Source organism: Hyaena hyaena, unplaced genomic scaffold (genome assembly GCF_003009895.1).
Source record: "Hyaena hyaena isolate Hyena2069 unplaced genomic scaffold, ASM300989v1 scaffold_854, whole genome shotgun sequence".
In the NCBI taxonomy this organism is placed as follows: Eukaryota; Metazoa; Chordata; class Mammalia; order Carnivora; family Hyaenidae; genus Hyaena; species Hyaena hyaena.
The window spans coordinates 332,750-352,060 of NW_024081487.1; the positions used below are offsets into that span (position 1 = coordinate 332,750).

The 19,311-nt window shown below is 37.5% G+C and overlaps 1 protein-coding gene across 1 annotated transcript in view; it reads left to right on the top strand.

Moving 5' to 3' along the window:
* The window catches only part of ARSJ (arylsulfatase family member J), an 82,528-nt gene extending 66,269 nt beyond the window's left edge, over positions 1-16,259 (top strand). The window contains exon 2 of the mRNA XM_039220001.1: positions 13,432-16,259. Within this exon, the coding sequence (XP_039075932.1) occupies positions 13,432-14,836 (1,405 nt within the window). The 3' untranslated portion in view covers positions 14,837-16,259. The remainder of the gene's footprint in view (positions 1-13,431) is intronic.
* The last annotated feature ends 3,052 nt before the right edge of the window (positions 16,260-19,311 follow it).

Consider the following 19,311-nt stretch of genomic DNA (forward strand, 5'->3'; position numbering starts at 1 on the left):
GTGGAAACTACCAAGAATTCACATACACTATAGACGAGACTGTAACTGAAGCAAACAAAAGTTCATCTACCTAATATGCAGCAAGCCAATAAAAACTAATATCCACCTTTTGCAGTAAAGAGAGGCAATTTTGGTGTGCTGCCTCCAGGAGAATGAGGAGCTAATACTCTGAAGTCACAAACTCCCTGATAGTTTGCAGGTGAGGGGTTTTAAGGGCAAAATTTGGGGAAGGGGTGCTGGAGTCCAGCTCCAGCCAGTTGAGGGGTCCCTGAAGGATGGATGGTGTCAGCAAGAGAAAGTGAGAGAGCCCCAAGATTCTTTCTGATCACAAGGCAGGCATCTCTGTCCTGTCGGTTTTGGTGTCTTTATAGGTCAAACGATAACATGACATCAGAAAATGGAATTTTTACAATGGATAATTTTCTGTGATAAGATGCTTTAGAAAGTATACACAAACAGGTTTTACAGAAGTATTCTTTCAGAACTACCCCAATTATAGTAAGGTTAAGTAAATCTTACAACTGAGAAAATGATGGTGTTCTTAGTGAAAAAACAGGATAACATACACATTTGTTTAAGTCAATAACACTAAGATTAAGTCATAGGTTAAGATGGGCTAGGAGTCATTCTGTCTGGCACACAAGAGGAAGAAGGTATTTGAGCTGGTTAATAACTTTTTGATTTGATGCTGAATGCATAAACGCCATGGGGACCTTAAATGTGTCAGCCTTTGTATTTGGTTTTATGTTTTAACTACTCTTATCCATCCTCATCACAGCTGCCAGTGTAAGGTAAGGTGTTTGTGGAATGAAGGCCTTAAGGAAGGGACTGCTATACATCACCAGTTAGCAAAAGTATATGTAATAACTTATGTTCTGCCCTTATCTGTTCCTTACCTCTAAATTAGGCTCTTTGTCTCCGGGTCAGACTTAATTGTCCAGTTATATTCCTTATGGCACTGGAGAGCCAACCATACCTTTAAAGAGTTTAGCTTATTTACAATACATAGAATAGCCTCTTCGAGTGCATTTACCTTTGTGTCTAGCTTTTTGTCTATGATTTCTTGAATAGCTAGGGAATGAGAAACATTTCTGGTTAGTTGATTTACATGTTGAGCTGTATGAACCTCTTGGACTAATGCAATGGTAGAAACAGAATTGTACATGTAAAGGTCAATCTTTTATGAGTAAGGACCATTAGCCTGTTTATAGCTCAAGGGAAGTATCAAGGAAAACAGGACCTGCCAGAGACACGATGTCTGCTCCCATATTCACAAGAGAAGAAGTTCCCACAATAAGTTCCTTCACAAGGTGCAATCATCAGACCAGGGCCAGAATAAGGGGACAAGTTACTCCCAATACCAATCAACAAGGTGCCTTGGGGGTTGGTGCTCAAGCAGAAACAATTGAGTGGGGGTGGATATCAGTCATCATCTGACAGCAGGAGGCCTTGCAAACCTGTCTTAACCTCACAAGGAGTTTTCTCAACTTGTGAGTTCAGAATGGCTCCCAACACAGGGGTCTCTGAGAAGGTGGACACTATTGAACGAAGGCCCATGAGGTCATGCTAGTAGGTGCTCTGGTGCCGCTCTGTCTCATTCCCTGGAGATCTTTTCCATCCCAAGAGACCTGAAATCTGAAAAATATCTTTACTCTTTTAATTAGGTACATCTGGTGATTGTATCCCTAGGGTAGTGCTGATTCGTACCTGTGAGCTAGTAGAGTTGCATTCTTATGGGTTCCTTGGTCAGCCCAGCCGTGCCTGGGGCAATATGACCTCAAGCGTTCATTCTTTCATCAATTTCAAGACTTAAAGGGAAATTTCCAGAAAGAAGCCACTAAACATGTGATTTGCAGCCATGTTTCTAAATGAGACCAGGACAACTGTATTCAGTGTAGCAACATCTTTGATGTTGTAAATGTTAACATGTTGTGGATGAACAAGGCAATTGAAGGAATGAACAGCAGGCTCTGGTGACAAGGAAAGACCATTCAAAGCCAGGAATTTTAAGTTACTTGACATGTTATTTATTGATTTATTTATTTTTGGTTAAAGGGAGCGTTTTCTCTAGCTTTTAAGGGATACTTACATAATTCATTTAGTTCATTCCATCTGCTTTCTTCTGATCTAAATGTGGCCCCCTGAGTAGATGATCCTAATAGAAGAACACTTTGATGAGATCAATGTGTTCTTTATTTGGAATTTAGATTTCTTTTTTTATTTTAAACATAGTGCCATATGTAATTAGTCTGAGTAGAGCAAGCTAATCTTTTGACACCCATTCATCTAAGTTTCATTTACAGTATTTTATATAATGTATAGAAAATTTAAATGATATTTATATAAAATATATAAATTATATATAAATTTATATATCAGGAAATGAAAGCTTCCTCTTCTCTCACAATTATTATTATCTCCCTGGAAATAATGATGTCTAACTCTTTGGTGTATATCTTTACTTTTTTTTTTTCTTTTTCATTCTCTTTCTATGAATACACATTCATTCTATTCATTTATTCATTCAACAAACATTCATTGATGTCATAATATGAGCCAGGTATTGTTTTTTTTAACATGTATTTATTATTGAGAGACAGAGAGAGACAGAGCATGAGCATGGGAGAGGCAGAGAGAGGGGGAGAAACAGAATTTGAAGGAGGCTCCAGGTTCTGAGCTGTCAGCACAGAGCCTGACATGGAGCTCAAACTCACAAACCATGAGATCATGACCTGAGCTGAAGTCGGACGCTTAACTGACTGAGCCACCCAGGCACCCCAAGCCAGGTATTGTTTTAGGTGATACAGAACAGCAGTGAACAGTCCCTGCCTTTGGGGAATTGATACATGTTTTTGTTATAAAAATGTAATAATACAATAGGTACCCTGGCATAGCCAGATGTTCTTTTACTCAATAATACATCATAAGCATTTCTCCACATCAGCATTTGGAGACTCACCATATTCTTTTTTTTTCTTTTTCCATCTATATATTATGAAATAGTTTATACTCACCATCTATACATATTGTCAACCTAAAAAAAAAAAACAAAAAAAAGGCAGTTATTTTACCAACAAAATGGGTTTCTTCAGGAATGGTAGAGAATTATAATTCAGGACATGCAAGGTACAGCAAAGCCATAGGCAAGTCCAACAGACAAAGAAGAAAACTATTTTATGGAAAAGGAGGAAGTTGTGGGGGAGAGGGGTTGTTTTGAACTAAGGTCCATTGGAGAAAAAACAAGAGTTCAGAGTAATGATGGTTTTCCATTGGCTGAGCTGCAGGGGTCCTCAATTTCTTCTAGAAGATGCAGTATACATCTTTTCCTGTTGGGACCTATAATTGATCATTCTTACCTGTTGAAGATTCTTTTGATGGGGTCTGTAATTGACAATTCTTCCTGTAATTGATGTTGAGTGAGATAGCTCCTGCTTCTAACGTCCTGGCTCTAACTTAGTAGAAAATTAATATTTTCACAGTTTTCGCTTTCCATTCAGGACTCAACTAACTAAAATTTGGATTTTTACTAAAATATGGTTTAACAAGTTGTTAGGGAGAAAGAATTTTCTTTGGCCTCCAAGATCCTTCTATCTAGACTAAGAATCAAATTGATAGGAGACAGACTAACAGGAGAAAATCAACTTAGCTTATAGGGATCCACACAGACATGACCTTACAAAGACAGTCAGACAATGTGAGGTTTATTTGAGACAAGAAGAGGAGTAAGTCTTAGGGGATACAAAGGAAAGGAAGTCTATTAGTAAGAAGGAGAGGGGAGATGTTTGGGAAACAAAGGTTGTCCTATTATGCAGTTAAGTTTCTTAGGTAAAAAAGAACCTATGTTAATAGCTCTCTTCCTAGTACAGCCAGGGAGTTGCGGGGGAGGTAAAAAGCTTTTTCAGAATCTGCTATGTTTAACTCAAAATAATCTTCATGCCAAAGTGGACCATCTTGGGGGCAGCCTGCCTTTGGCCCCTACAAGGTCATACACATTTATTCCCAAGTTTTGTTGATACTTTTCAATTCTCACCTTTCTTGGCTTCTGTACAGTATGTGTTACAATCAACTCTAAAACTGCCTTTTACTACTCTAGTGCACACAGTAGCTGTTTCATCTCAAACTCCCTGTGCTCCTTGTTTTTCTTCTGAATAATGCCATTTCCTGGGCTCTATCTTTGAACCTAAGTCCCCATCTTGTCTTTTTTTTTTAAGTTTATTCATTTATTTTGAGAGACAGAGATAGCACATGTGCTTGTGAGTGAGGGAAGGGCAGAGAGAAGGAGAGGGAGAGCAAGAGAAAGAGGGAGAATCCAAAGCAGGCTCTGTGCCACACTGTCAACTCAGAGCCTGATATGGGTCTTGAATCCATGAACCATGAGATCATGACCTGAGCAAAAACCAAGAGTAGAATGCTTAACTGACTGAGTCAGCCAGGTGTCCTGTCCCATCTTGTCTTTTTTTTTTCTTTTATATATGTTTAATGTTTATTTATTTTTGAGAGAGAGAAAGGCAGAGCATGAGCCTGGAAGGGGCAGAGAGGGAGGGAGACACAGAATCTGAAGCAGGCTCCAAGCTCTAAGCTGGCAGCAGAGAGCCCGACACAGGGCTCGAACTCACAAACTGTGAAATCATGACCTGAGCTGAAGTCTGACGCTTAACTGAGTGAGCCACCCAGGTGCCCCAGTCCCATCTTGTCTTTAAATGGTGTCATGTGCTCCCATGGACTTACCACCACCTATACGTTAATTAGTCTCAAATCTTGGAGTAATTTCATCCACCTATCTTATAGGTGCTTCCAACTAAACACAGAGGAGAACTCATCATCTTTCCATTCATTCCTGTTCTTAGATTTCTTAACTTAGTGCAAGAAAACTCCTTTCACTCCACTGCCTAGACTAGACACTTGGGGCTCACTTTTAACATCCCCTCTCCCACATTCCCCAGAGTCTGCAGCCCTCTCAGATGTGCCTCCTTAGAGTCCTCTTCTCACCCTTACTGTCACTCATCACCATTTCAATTGTCAGCATTTATCTCTTACACTAGGGCAAACCTCCCTGACTTTGTCATGTTTCACTCCAATCTACCCTTCACACTACAACCAGAGTGATTTTTCTAATGCAAACTTCTATTATGTAATACTCTTTTCAAAAGTATTTCTTTGGTTTTCTGTGAGCCTCACATTAAGTACAAAACCTTTGTACAGCTGTGTGCTGTAATACAGCTCTCTGTAACTTGCACCTATTTGCCTCTGTTGTCTCATCTTCCATCAAGATGTGTCTGAATCTCTGTTCTCATATTCTGAACTCTTGATTCACAGAGGGCCAAATTCTCTCCCTTTGTGCATTTGAACATGCTGCTCCTCTTACTGAAATACTCTTTGCCTTCCCTTCAACTCTTCACCTGGATGGTGTCTCTTCCCTCAAGAATCACCTCAGATTAGATGCGTGTTCCCTTGTGACTCCCTGTTTTGTCCATATTGTTCCTAGTGTTTCAAATATCTGCCATTCCCCCACATTCACATAGAGACCCCATGAATTCACTCAGATCAAACATGACCCCCTCTGAGAGCATTTCTTGGCCCTACTATGAGTACTCAGAGAATGCTCTGGTTGTCTTTGCTGTAGTATTTACCCCTTGTCACAATAATCCTCTAATTGTTGTCTGTATCAGACACTAGACTTGTTACCTAAAGATCTATCATAGCCTCTAACTCAGAAAACAAAGGGGAAGCCCTGAAGAGAGGCCACAGACAACTGCTCCACCCTGAAGAATCCCAACACATCGAAAGCAGAGCTCCTCACTGTATTTGTCAACACTGATGCCCATCAAACTCAGATAAACTCATCACAAGAGGATCCAGGAATTCAAGAGAGGGTTTGGAAAAGAGGAGAGAAATGTATTTTGGGTACAGGCATCTGGGGGAGGTGGCAGGCTCAAGCCTCAACAACCAACCCTTCCACTGGCAATATGGATACCCCAAGTCTTATAGGGAGAGAATGGGGGTGGGGGCACGTGCAAAAGAGCAGGGAGAGAGTACGTGATCATGGATGGGGTTTGCTATGTGTTCAGCCCAGGAACATGGGTGGGGAAGGGAATGTGTGGTCTTCTAGGCATTCCACTGCTATCAAGGCTTTTCTGGCCTGGCAGTTGGAATGTTCCATTCATTGCAAAACACCTGCATCAATGCCTCAAGAAAGTGTGATAGGAAATAAGCACAATGGGTTTTAGTTAGAGCGTGAGTTAAAGCAGTGTTGTCTATTTATGGTTTTAACTGTTGGGGTCTATCATGAAGGTCTATCAGTGAGCAAGAAGCCTCACTGACTGAGTTCCTTAAGAGCAGGAATCATTGCTCTCAATCACTGAGTGTTAAATAAGTAATTCATTCTAAACTATGACTATTTGTTCATCTCATGAATGAATATCCAATGAAATTTATTCATTCATTAGATGAAAACCTAGGCATTGAATTGTTATGTCTCTCCTACTTACAGCCTTTGTCAGAAGATATAATTAACTAAAAGATAAAATTAAGTACTATAAATAGAATAACAGGCTTGAAGGTAAAAGAGTTTTTTGAAAGGAATACCTTGTAGAATATGGAAAATTAGTTATATTTTTCTAACTTATAAATATTTAAGTGACAGTTGATTCATAAACTATAGTCTCTTATACCTGGTTCCTTCCCTTCAAGATACCAATTTTTCCTGCACTATTGGCTAACTTCGTATTCTGTAATAATCCTACACTTTAGAGTCTGCATGGAACTGTGATGATTCATATTTTACCCTTATAAAGTATTTTACATTTATAAGGGCACATTAACTATGTAATTGGATTAAAACAATAATATTATATTAGGCTTTCCTAGACAAAAGAGAATTCAAAACTACTGCCACTACCAGAACCCAGTGATACGAATTAATATTTAAAAAGATTACAGAAGTCTTTACACATTCTAATGCCAAGCAGACAGGCCCACTTAGGTTTTGTCTTTTAAGTTGGCAGGAAAGTGAGAATGATGGCTATTGATTTGAACAGATTTGATATCAAATCTAGGTTTTCTCTTGTTCACATAGAATTTTCTTCACATGGTAGCCAGATCGTAATACAAAAAATAGACTAAATTTCAAAATTAGTTTTTTTAGTCATGATTATTACGTTCAGGAAATACTTTGTGAAAAACCTATTTTGTAAGGTAACTTTATACTATTCAAAGAAGATGTTAAATATATATGATGTTTTGTGTAAACTTCTTTATCAAATACTTGTATGTGATATTGTAAACTTGTTTTTGTGAAGCTGCTCTGAGGTTGCAGGGTATTCTCTGAGGAAACATTGACCTATCGTTCTTGATCCATGGATTCTTAAAGTTAGAAGGAGCCCCTACAGGTAACTAGTACTCCTTTTCCAATCCATATATACCTTTTACACAATCCCTGCAAGATGATCATCTAGTCTATTTTGTTTTTCATTTCTTTTCTTTCCTAGTTGTGTTTTTTGTTTGTTTATTGTTGTTGTTATTTTTGCAACTTGCCTTTTTGTAATGTTATCCATTAGTCCTAATTGTATACTTTGGAACAAAATAGAGAAATAGCCACCAAAATAGCCACAAGTCCTATTATACATTGGATTTATCCATTTACTTCCATTTTCACTGCCACTAGGTGGTAGTCCAAGCCACCATCATCTTTGACCTAGACTACAGTAACAGCCTCCCAATTAATCCCTGTGTTTCAGTTCTCATCTCTTTACAATCAACTCTCTGTACCAGTGGTCTCCAAATTGGAATACATACACGCTAGGGCAACACGGGGTGATTCATTAGGATACAAGAACAAATACCAGAAATTCTATTTATTTTTACCTACTTCTTTTTAATTTCTATTGTGTATGCTTTATAATGTTCATAAAGTAGTATAGTAGTGGATGTGTGTCATTTATAAATAAAAAAATATACATATATTTGGGGAGAACATGCTTGAATATTGAACACTCTATTCCAGATATGTTCTGATTAGCACAGAGTAGGACTGTTACTTCTTAGAATTGGCACCCTGCCCTTATATAATGTAAGATCTTATTAGCATTTTAGTTCTTTACACATTTGCTTTTTATCAAATTCATAGTCTAATATACCCACCATCTCAGATCCATCATGAACATGTAAATGTTTGTTTCTTAACATGCAGTGCCTTCCATTTATCCCAATTAGATTTCCTTACAGTTTTTTAAATTTTGAAACACTCTCATACTTATAGAAAAGTCAAGTACTACATAAGTACAACACAAATAACATTCTCTCCTGAACCATTTCTTTGACTTCCATTATCTTGACCATATATTTTTCAGCCGTTAATTTGTAGAATATCCCTCAGTTTGGGTTTGCCTGTTGTATACTCGACTAGAAGCAGGTTAAGCACTGTAGGCTGACACACCTACTCCATCCTCCTCTCATTGCATCCTATCTGGAGGCACATGATGTTGGTTTGTCCCAGTTACTGAGATGGTAACTTTAATCGCTTGATTTATATGGTGTTTATCAGGTGCTTTCACTGTACAGTTACTCTTTTATTACATGTTTGTAATTATTATGTGAGACTATGCCATTATCCCATTTCATAGTAACCTTTTATTATTTACTTATTTATTTTTATTAGGATAGACTCAGGGTTTCCTATTTTATTCAGTGGGTATAATTTTTTACTATCCCTATTTGTTTTGATGCTCACATTATCCCAGATTTCGCCAGTGAGAGCCCCTTCATTCAGGCTTCTGCATCATTTGATGTATTGCCTTCACTCTTTTACTCCTTCCTTAACTTTTGATCTATATATCATTGTCTTTGTTTCAACATTCCAGCTCATTTCAGTTACTTTGAATCTTGATTATGCCACTTATCATGCTAACTATTCTACCCAGATAATAAGCATTTCTTCTGTTTCTTTATTCAAGTCATAAATAATAATGAATGATAATGGATATGGATATATCATGGTCTATAATAATCAATGGATAATAATGATCAATGCATTGAAGCCAAAAAAAGAGGCTTGTTGTACTGCTCCAGAGACTACTTTCCAGATCAGCAGTTTTCGATGAATTAATCAGTTACGTTAATTAATATACTATTTTGTAGTGTATTTTGAAGAATTTCCTGATGGATAATCAACCTAGTTGCTGTTGCCAAGTTAAAGTCACTATCAAGCCAAAGATTCTTCCCTAGATTCCAACCATCTCCTTCCTGAAAGAAAATAATTTATTACCATTCATTGTTGTCCTCCATGACTGAAGGACATTAGTCTCTGGCACACATTTTACACTCAGTATATTGCTTAGCTGAACAAATAAATACTGAAGATTAGGCAAATGAATTAATCCAAACTTTAAATAGGCCTAGCTGTTCAATAATCTGTTTGTGTACCATGGAAAAGTCTTGAAAGCCAAACCTCTCGATTCCAAAGTAGAACCTCACGACTTACAGCTGTAAAGCCCAGCAAACCACTAAATAACACTAAATTCCTCTGAGTTTAAGTGTTTTTTGTTTTTGTTGTTATTAGATAAAAGTAATAAATGGATTACCCCTGCATAGTACACAAAGTTATAGAAGCCAGAGAAATGACATAAATGAAAATTTTCGGTATGCCTTGATGGGTGTGAATGTGTAACATTATTATTCCTCTGATGAATATATAATGTTACCATACAGTTATTTTTTCATTATTTTATACGAAAAGAATCATGAGCAGATTTTTGAAATGCCCATCATTTCCCTAAGCTGTTTACCTAATACGGATTTTTTTTTTTTAAAAAGAAAATGAACCTAACTTAGAAGACTTCCTTTTTGGCTCCACCTAATTTGTTTGCTTGTTTTAAATGCTCACAAGTCATCCACTTCAAAATTATTCTCCATTTTTTTCTGGGATCACTATAAACCTCACTATTTGGCTTACAAAAACCTTCCTATCTGAAAGTTAGAACAGATTTGCTTCTGAAGACTGATGCCATCTTTCCTCTGCTCCTTGATTTTTCAAGAAGTACTGATACTAACTCCGAAAGAGAGTAGAAAGAGAATCATCAGGCTTAAACTCTGTCATTCAGGAATCCATTTCACAGCTTGGTGGAGCAGGCTGGAGGAGTTGGGGTCATCTCTATATCTCTATTCTCTTGTCTATAAAATTAACATAAGGGGCACCTGGGTGGCTCAGTCTGTCAAGGATCCGACTCTTCATTTCAGGTCAGGTGATGGTCTCACAGCTCCTGGGATTGAGCCCAATGTCAAGCTCCATGCAGAGCCTACTTGGGATTGTCTCTCTGTCTATAAATAAACATTTTAAAAAATGTTTAAAGTTAACATAAAAGCATCCTACTTCTGACTGTTACAGTGAGGACTAAATGCAATAATACATGTGAAAGAAAGCCTATACATTATGAAACAACACAAATATGTAACATATGACTCAGAACTCTGATGTAATAATAGCAAAACCAATCATTTACTGACATACTCCCCTTACCAGACTCTATACTCTCTTCAATGCCATAGCAACTCAATATGTATTATTGTCCCTATTTTACAGAGGAGGAAACTGAGGATCAGATTAGTTAAGTGCTGCCCAAAGTTACACAGCTAATTAGGCAGTAGAGCAAACTCAAACTCAGGACTGTCTGACTCCCAGACTATACTCCTAACCCATGCCCCAGATTCTACCTGAAACTCCACCAATTTGGCCCCAGAGTCTTGAGTTCATTTGATGAGAGTCTGTCCTGAAAAGATCTCTTCTGTTATGAGCTGCTGCCTAATCTTTATGTTGTTGGTTCTATATTTTTCCAATATGAAAAGTGTTCTAGGCTGTGGGGAAAACAAAAACCAGACAATTAATAGTTCTGACCTCTCTCTTATTTGCTAACGCTATACTCTCTCCTGAAAGAAGCACACCTCTTCTTTCCTACTTCTTTTTGTGTGAACATTTTCTGTATTTCCTGCTTCTCAAAAGGCTCAATTACTTTTGCTTTTAGTACTAGCTGAGAAAATTCCCAGTTTGATTAGAAAGATTGAATTGGTTAGCCATTCAATGAATTGAATAGATGCTCTAGCCAAGTACATTTTCTACATAGAATTATTTAGTTAATAATTCATCAAAATGCTTGGCCATACAGATTTTTCAGTTTTTAAATGTACTTAATGCTTATGATGATAGGTGTTACCAATTTATCATGTACTTGTCACAAAATCAATAGTTTCACAATGAATGTTTTGGATCTTGAACTGGATCATCAAAAATTATCAAGGAGCAGCACTGGAGTGGTTTAGTCCATTAAACATCTGACTCTTGGTTTTGGCTCATGATCTCACAGATTGGTTCATGAGTTCAAGCCCAACATTGGGTTCTGCGCTGACGGTGTGGAATTGCTTGGGATTCTCTCTCTCTCTCCCTTTCTCTCTGCACCTCCCCAGCTTGCTCACACCCACACGCACACTCTCTCTCTCTCTCTCAAAATAAGCAAACTTAAAATAAAATAACAGAACAATATATATAAAATAGTGTTTAACAAAATCAAGGATAGTAACAATACTCTCTGACTTTGGTGCTAAATGCTTTTGAAATGCTTATTTCTTTGAGAATTGATTACATTTTAAATTCTCACAATTGTAATAATTTTGAAACTTTGACAGCTAAATGATCAACAGAGAGACAGGGCCCATGTGAATGCTGCTTTGCCTTAGTGACCAAACATCCCTATGGATCCTACAAAACCAAAAGCATGTGATTGTAATTGACACTTCAGAAGAACTCAGTTACATTACAGTTTCATTTGTAGATTTAAATAAATGGAAGTACTCACCCAAGGTATGTATGACATGTTGGCCTTTCACGTTAAATCCATTTTAAAAACTTTTAATTTTGATATCAATATTAACTCTTTGTAACTTGATTCCAAGAATATTTTCACATTTACCTTCTACAACTTTTGTTTTCTCAGAATTTCTGTGTTTTTATTTTTAAAGTCCTTTTAAACTTATATAATAACTATGGAATCAATCACTTTTACATGTCATGAACTAATGGGCACATCTTGACCCAGGTGAAAATTCATACACTTTTGTGATGATAACCATTCTCTTGGGGGGGGGGGGGGGGGAGAAATCCTTGGCAAAATATCCTCCGGGGAAAGAACAATGCCAGAAATTAATGTTCACTTAATTTTAATGTATAGAAAGGATTACCTTGTTTTCCTAGACTACAATGTAAGTGAATGTAACTTTTTTTAGAAAGGGACATGAAAGGAATAATTTCCTTCTGTTTTAGGAAAATGGAATCCTTCCTTAGAATTAGCTAAAATAGTTACCTTAAGATGGTTTTTCAATAATAATGTATTGTGAGCCAGAAAACTTCTCTTTTTCTTTACAGAGATCTAGCAGGCTGGGGAATAACTATAAAATATTTTTGTGACAATCAAACAGGAAACTTTTGTACACCTTTTGGTTGTGTTTTCAGAATTAGCTTGAAATAGATATCTCATGAAATGATTTGGGAGTTAATTGAGGTCTCTAGACTAATGATGATGATGATGATGATGATGATGATGATGATGATGATAATAATAATAATAATTGGGGCACGTGGGTGGCTCAGTCGGTTAAGCGTCTGACTTTGGCTCAGGTCGTGATCTCACGGTTCCTGGGTTCAAGCCCCGTGTCAGGCTCTGTGCTGACAGCTAGCTCAGAGCCTGGAGCCTGTTTCAGATTCTGTGTCTTCCTCTTTCTCTGACCCTTCCCTGCTCACGCTGTCTTTCTCTCTCTCAGAAATAAATAAAAACATTTAAAAATAAATAATAAAAATAATAATCATCTATACATTTATATCCTTTCCCTTATCACATTAGCTTTCTACATTACATAATTAATGAAGAGATTAAAGTTTATTCAGATTAATCCTGTTAGAACTTTATTTTTTAAATTCTTTTTTTTTTTATGTTTTATTTATTTCTGAGAGAGAGAGACAGCATGAGCAGGGGAGGGTCAGAGAGAGAGGGAGACACAGAATCCGAAGCAGGCTCCAGGCTCTGAGCTGGCTGTCAGCACAGAGCCCAACACGGGGCTCGAACCCAACGACCGTGAGATCATGACCTGAGCGGAAGTCGGGTGCTTAACGGACTGAGCCACCCAGGTGCCCCTCCTGTTAGAACTTTAAAAACACTTTGAGGTAAGTGGTGAAATCTTAGTTTCAAAAGTACTGAGTTAGAGTCAAATGTATTTCAAATATTAAATATGAAACTAATTAGGGTAAGACTTTTGAATCAACAGTAGAACTGCTGAATTGGTCATATTTTATTAGGGGTGAAGTTTTTCTTCATAGGAACATTGTTTAGTTTAAGAATTTTATAATACTTCTTTTATCCTGCACTGACAATTTTTTTTACTCTCATCAAGGTATCAGATACACACCGGACTTCAACATTCTATCATAAGACCTACCCAACCCAAATGCTTACCTCTGGACAATGCAACCCTACCTCAGAAACTGAAGGAGGTTGGATATTCAACACATATGGTTGGAAAATGGCACTTGGGTTTTTACAAAAAAGAATGTATGCCCACCAAGAGAGGATTTGATACCTTTTTTGGTTCCCTCTTAGGAAGCGGTGATTACTATACACACTACAAATGTGACAGTCCTGGGATGTGTGGCTATGACTTGTATGAAAATGACAATGCTGCCTGGGACTATGACAATGGCATATACTCCACACAGATGTACACTCAAAGAGTTCAGCAAATCTTAGCTTCCCATGATCCCAGAAAGCCTCTATTTTTATATATTGCCTACCAAGCTGTTCACTCACCACTGCAAGCTCCTGGCAGGTATTTTGAACATTATAGATCCATTATCAACATAAATAGGCGGAGGTATGCTGCCATGCTTTCCTGCTTAGATGAAGCAATCAACAATGTGACCCTGGCTCTGAAGACATATGGTTTCTATAACAACAGCATTATCATATATTCTTCAGATAATGGCGGCCAGCCCACAGCAGGAGGAAGTAACTGGCCTCTCAGAGGTAGCAAAGGAACATACTGGGAAGGGGGCATCCGGGCTGTTGGCTTCGTGCATAGTCCACTTCTGAAAAACAAGGGAACAGTGTGTAAGGAGCTTGTGCACATCACTGACTGGTACCCCACTCTGATTTCACTGGCTGAAGGACAGATTGATGAGGACATTCAACTGGATGGCTATGATGTCTGGGAAACCATAAGTGAAGGCCTTCGTTCACCGCGGGTGGATATTTTGCACAACATCGACCCCATTTACACCAAGGCAAAAAATGGCTCCTGGGCAGCGGGCTATGGGATCTGGAACACTGCAATCCAGTCAGCAATCAGGGTGCAGCACTGGAAACTGCTTACAGGAAACCCTGGCTACAGCGACTGGGTTCCCCCTCAGTCTTTCAGCAACCTAGGGCCAAACCGGTGGCACAATGAACGGATTACGTTGTCAAGTGGCAAAAGCATATGGCTTTTCAACATCACAGCCGACCCATATGAGAGAGTGGATCTGTCTACTAGGTATCCTGGAATAGTGAAACAGCTCCTACGGAGGCTCTCACAGTTCAATAAAACTGCAGTGCCTGTCAGGTACCCCCCCAAAGACCCTAGGAGTAACCCTCGGCTCAACGGAGGAGTCTGGGGACCGTGGTATAAAGAGGAAACCAAGAAAAAGAAGCCAAGCAAAAATAAAGCTGAGAAAAAGCAGAAGAAAAGTAAGAAAAAGAAGAAACAGCCAAAAGCAAGTTCATTTCCAAATTGCCGTTCAGGAGTTTGCCATTATCTTAGATAAGTACACATTTTTTTTCCTGTCTGGTTAAACTTAGGTCCGTCTTAGCCCTTTGGCTGTTTTCTAGGTAGACAAGCAAATTTGGGTCAATAGCATCACTGCCGGAAGTAGCAGCCCTTTTTTCAGGTTGTGCCATTCCAGAGACTTCTGCCCCCTGGTCGCCACGTGGAAACCGGTTCTGTTCGTGCCAAAGGTGCTACCCTCGCCAGCCATAACACTTAGAGGAGAATGGAGATGCTAATTTCTTTTGCTCCTTCATGAAAATGGTCCTTAATCAGTGCCACTGTTGTGCTTCCGTTGACCAAACACTATGCTTTAAACTGCAGTCAATGAACACGCTAATTTGATGGAAGTTACAAGGTAGCATGATTAAAAACTACCTTTGATAAAGTGCAGTCAAAGGTTGCATCACCTGAAAGGCCTTGAAAAATATTTTTTCTTAGTGAATTATTGTGTCTCTACCTTATGATACCTGGTTTTTTAAATTAATTCCATTTCACGTATCATTTCCTTTCCTGTGAAAATAAGCTGTTTCCTCCCATGTCAACAGCTTGCACCTCATTCTGTCATGCATGAGAGAATGGCAAATAGGAATGTTTGAGCACACTGCCAGAACGTGAATGTAACTATTTTCTAAACACTTTAATAGAATGATGTTTCAACATAAAGTATGTAATTTATTTTTACAGAAAAAATAGTAATTATTTTGTTTTCATAAAAAAGCTCTACAAATGACTTTTAATTATTTTACTTTTATTTTCTATATACTGTTAGAAGAATTTTATTTCATATCTTCAATATTACCAAGCACTGTAACACTATAAATTACTGTAATACTGTGTGAATTCGTAGAATATAAAAAGAAAATTATTGAGCAAAAATGATAATCATCATGGTTCAGCCATTATTTGAATGTAAAAAGATGAATATATTCCTTACAAATCACTTGGAATTATTTCAGTGGTGTACAGGGTTGAAAGACAACTTTATTGTTTTTATCATAAACACTTTATTTATGTGTCTTTACTATTAAAATGACTTATTTTATGGCACTAGCAAATTTAGTGTGGCTCCTCTGATCTAATTTCTAGATAAAATTCTTTTAGTCATTTTAATGACAAAAATCTTTACAAATAGGCAATTGAGGTTATGACTCGCTAACAACCATAGTAAATAATATGGATTTTCCAAATAAGAGATGTTTCCAGTTGGCTATTTCATGACACAAATGTTCTTTTGTTAAGAAATAACATTTATAATGATCCTACTCTTATACAAAGTGGATACATTGGGGAGATAGAGACAAATGAAGATATGGATCCTACCTGGAATAATTAAAAATCTAGTTTGGAACTCATATGTGTGAATATCAAGAGGAGGATTTATGATCTTGGAGCACCTGGGTGACTCCGTCAGTTAAGGCTCGATTCTTGATATCGACTGAGGTCATGATCTCACAGTTTGTGAGTTCAAGCCCCGTACTGAGCCCCATATCAGGGTCTGTGCTGACCATGCACAGCCTGCTTGAGATTCTCTGTCTCTCCCTCTCTCTCTGCCCCTCCCCTGATCCTGCTCTCTCCCTCTCTCTCTCTCAAAAATAAGTAAATAAACTTAAAAAAAAAAAAAGGAGAGCATGATTTGTGATAAAATTTATCATGGATCATCAATGAGCATAGATTGATGGGACTGCTATCTGTCTGCCCTAGAGTTTTCTTTAAAGTGACTTTGCCCAATACAAGGGCCTCTAAGTCTCATAGTAAACACTTCAAAAATTACAGAAAGAGGTTACAACTGTGATAACAAAATGTATGTGTTGGTATGGCACCATACCACTAAATATATTTATATCAGAATTCAGAGGACTGCCTTTCATAATTTATGGAAATCCAAAAAAAGAATATTTAGAATGTTATTGAAATTACTGACCAAAATGAAAAAAAATTGATAAAAAATAATTTTAGTATTTTATTTCTAGAGTATATGTCTCCTTGTTTTATGTAGGATAAAGAACCATTTTCTGAACTTGTGTTTTATAGACTATATATTTAAATGGGTCTTGGAAATTAAAGGCATATTGTCAGTGTTTTCTTTTCCTTTCTTAGTGGTACATCAAATAGTGATGTGATTGATAATGGTTGATGTCTTATAACTCAAAAAATAGTTATCACTAGTAAAGAGTTTTGAGAGGGCACTTGTTGGGATGAGCACTGGGTGTTATATGTAAACCAACTTGACAATAAACTATATAAGGGGAAAAAAAGAAAAGTTTTGACGGTAAGTTCAAGAAATGCTGAGTAAAACAAAGTTGAAGAAATCTCTTTAAAGCTGCCTTTCTTAAGAGTTCTTAAAACCCTGGTTTGCCTTATAAATCTCTATCATGAGGAAGGTTTTATACATTATTTTCTAATTTATTTCACCATAAAACTCTTGTCAAAAGCACACTGCACAACACTAGGCAAAGTATGGAACAGACTTTGAAAATTGCTAGTGTAAACATAGGATCTTCTAGAAAAAGGAATAAAGAGGCAATTAGGATTATGAAAATTAACTCACATGAGGCCACTAAAGATTACATAATATGATGTGATTTTATGTTCTTTATTAATGATCATATCTTTCTCAATGAAAATAAATTAGCCCATTGTTTGCTGCATGTGGTGCTTAGGTAGGCTGTGATTTAAGAGAAGTCTGTCTTGCCCCTAAGAAGCTAAAGTGTAATATAATAGTCATCTATAAATAGGGAACAAAAATGTTTCCAAAATGCTTTCAGCAGATCACTAGGTATTTCAAGATGTCCAGGAAGGAAAATACTGTACACTTGGCTTTCATGCCCTAATCATTCAAACTCTGTTAATACTGGGTATTTAGTTTCAGGTATCATTCTCCCAAACTATGATTCTCAGGTTGCATTTCTAGGGCCATCTGTGGCTCTTTCAAGTGTAAACTGCAACTCTTTGAAACCTCTGATCCTGGAAGGCTGGGTGGCTCAGTCTGTTAAGCATCCAAGTTCAGTTTAGGTCATGATCTCATGGTTCATGAGTTTGAACCCGCATCAGGCTCTGTGCTGACAGCTTGGAACCTTGGAACCTGCTTCGGATTCTGTGTCTCCCTCTCTCTCTGCCCCTCCGCAATTCATGTTCTGTCTCTCAAAAAACAAAAATAGAAAAAACAAAACAAACAATCTCTGGTCATTAGGAGAACAAAAGAAAGTCCTGGACTAAAAAGTAAGCTCCCCACTAGCTTTGTCAGGAAATATGTTGTGAGTATGACCATGTGTCCTGGATGAGAAAGGATATAAACATTTTATTTGAATAAAAAAAGCAACAAAGCAACAAAACCTTGTGGTGCCTTTCCAGTGAAAACATCCACCCACATCTGTCCAGTCTACTAAAGGAGCTGTTTCATCTATATTTACATACTCTTACCTCACTTTTCAAAAAATTGAGTGAATGTTACGGTTTCTTGACCTGGCCCTTTTTGAAAATCTTAAGAATAGAGAAACAGTGTGCCATTGACCACTGATTAAGTATACAGTTAATATACTGTATCAGGATTAGCTTCTTAAGCATTTTATTCATAGGGTGCTTGAGCAAATTGTGAATTCGTCAGTAGCTATCAGAATATGTGTTGTTGGCAGAAGTAAGTTGGCTTTGCAAAAGAAGCAAACATAATTCTTACATCATAAGCTAATAAGTTCATTGTTCCCTCTTAATGAAAATCATTTATCAAAATGTATACATTCATGCAACAAATATTTTTCAAATCCTACTATCTGTTAGGTAAAATTCTACTATCTGTCAGGTAAAAATTCTTAGCTTTTTGCAGGTACGCTCTTGCCAAGTCAGGCAGACAATAAATAATGAACATAACTAAGACATAAATTATATACATACACCCCCCTCTCCCCCCCCCGACACACTTAGCTGCAGTTTTGCTTTCCACAGTTTCAGTTACTCGCAATCCACTGCAGCCCGGAAGCAGATGATCCTCCCTCTTTCTTATCGTCAGGTCAGTGGTTAGCCGTCCCAATGCTTATGTCATTCCCCTCACTTCATTTCATCACTTCGGGATTTTTTTCATCTCACATCATCACAAGAAGGCTGAGTACAATACAATGAGATATTTGAGAGAGACCCCCATTCATACAATTTTTATCAGAGTATACTGTTATAATTGTTCTATTTTGTTATTACTGATTGCTCTTCATCTCTGGCTGTGTTTCATTTATAAATTAAGCTTTCTCATCAGTATGTATGTATAGGGAAAAACATAGCATTTATAGGGTTAGACATTATCCATGGTTTTCGGCATCCACTGGGGGATTTGGGACTGCTGTATTATATAGAGCAATGTGAAAAATAAAAAGTAGATCAAGATAAGGAGAGGATTCATCCAATGCCAAGTTTATCCACCCATTCCTTCAACATTTGTGAAGTGCCAACATTTGTGAAGAGGGTATGATGACAAGCATCATCAGA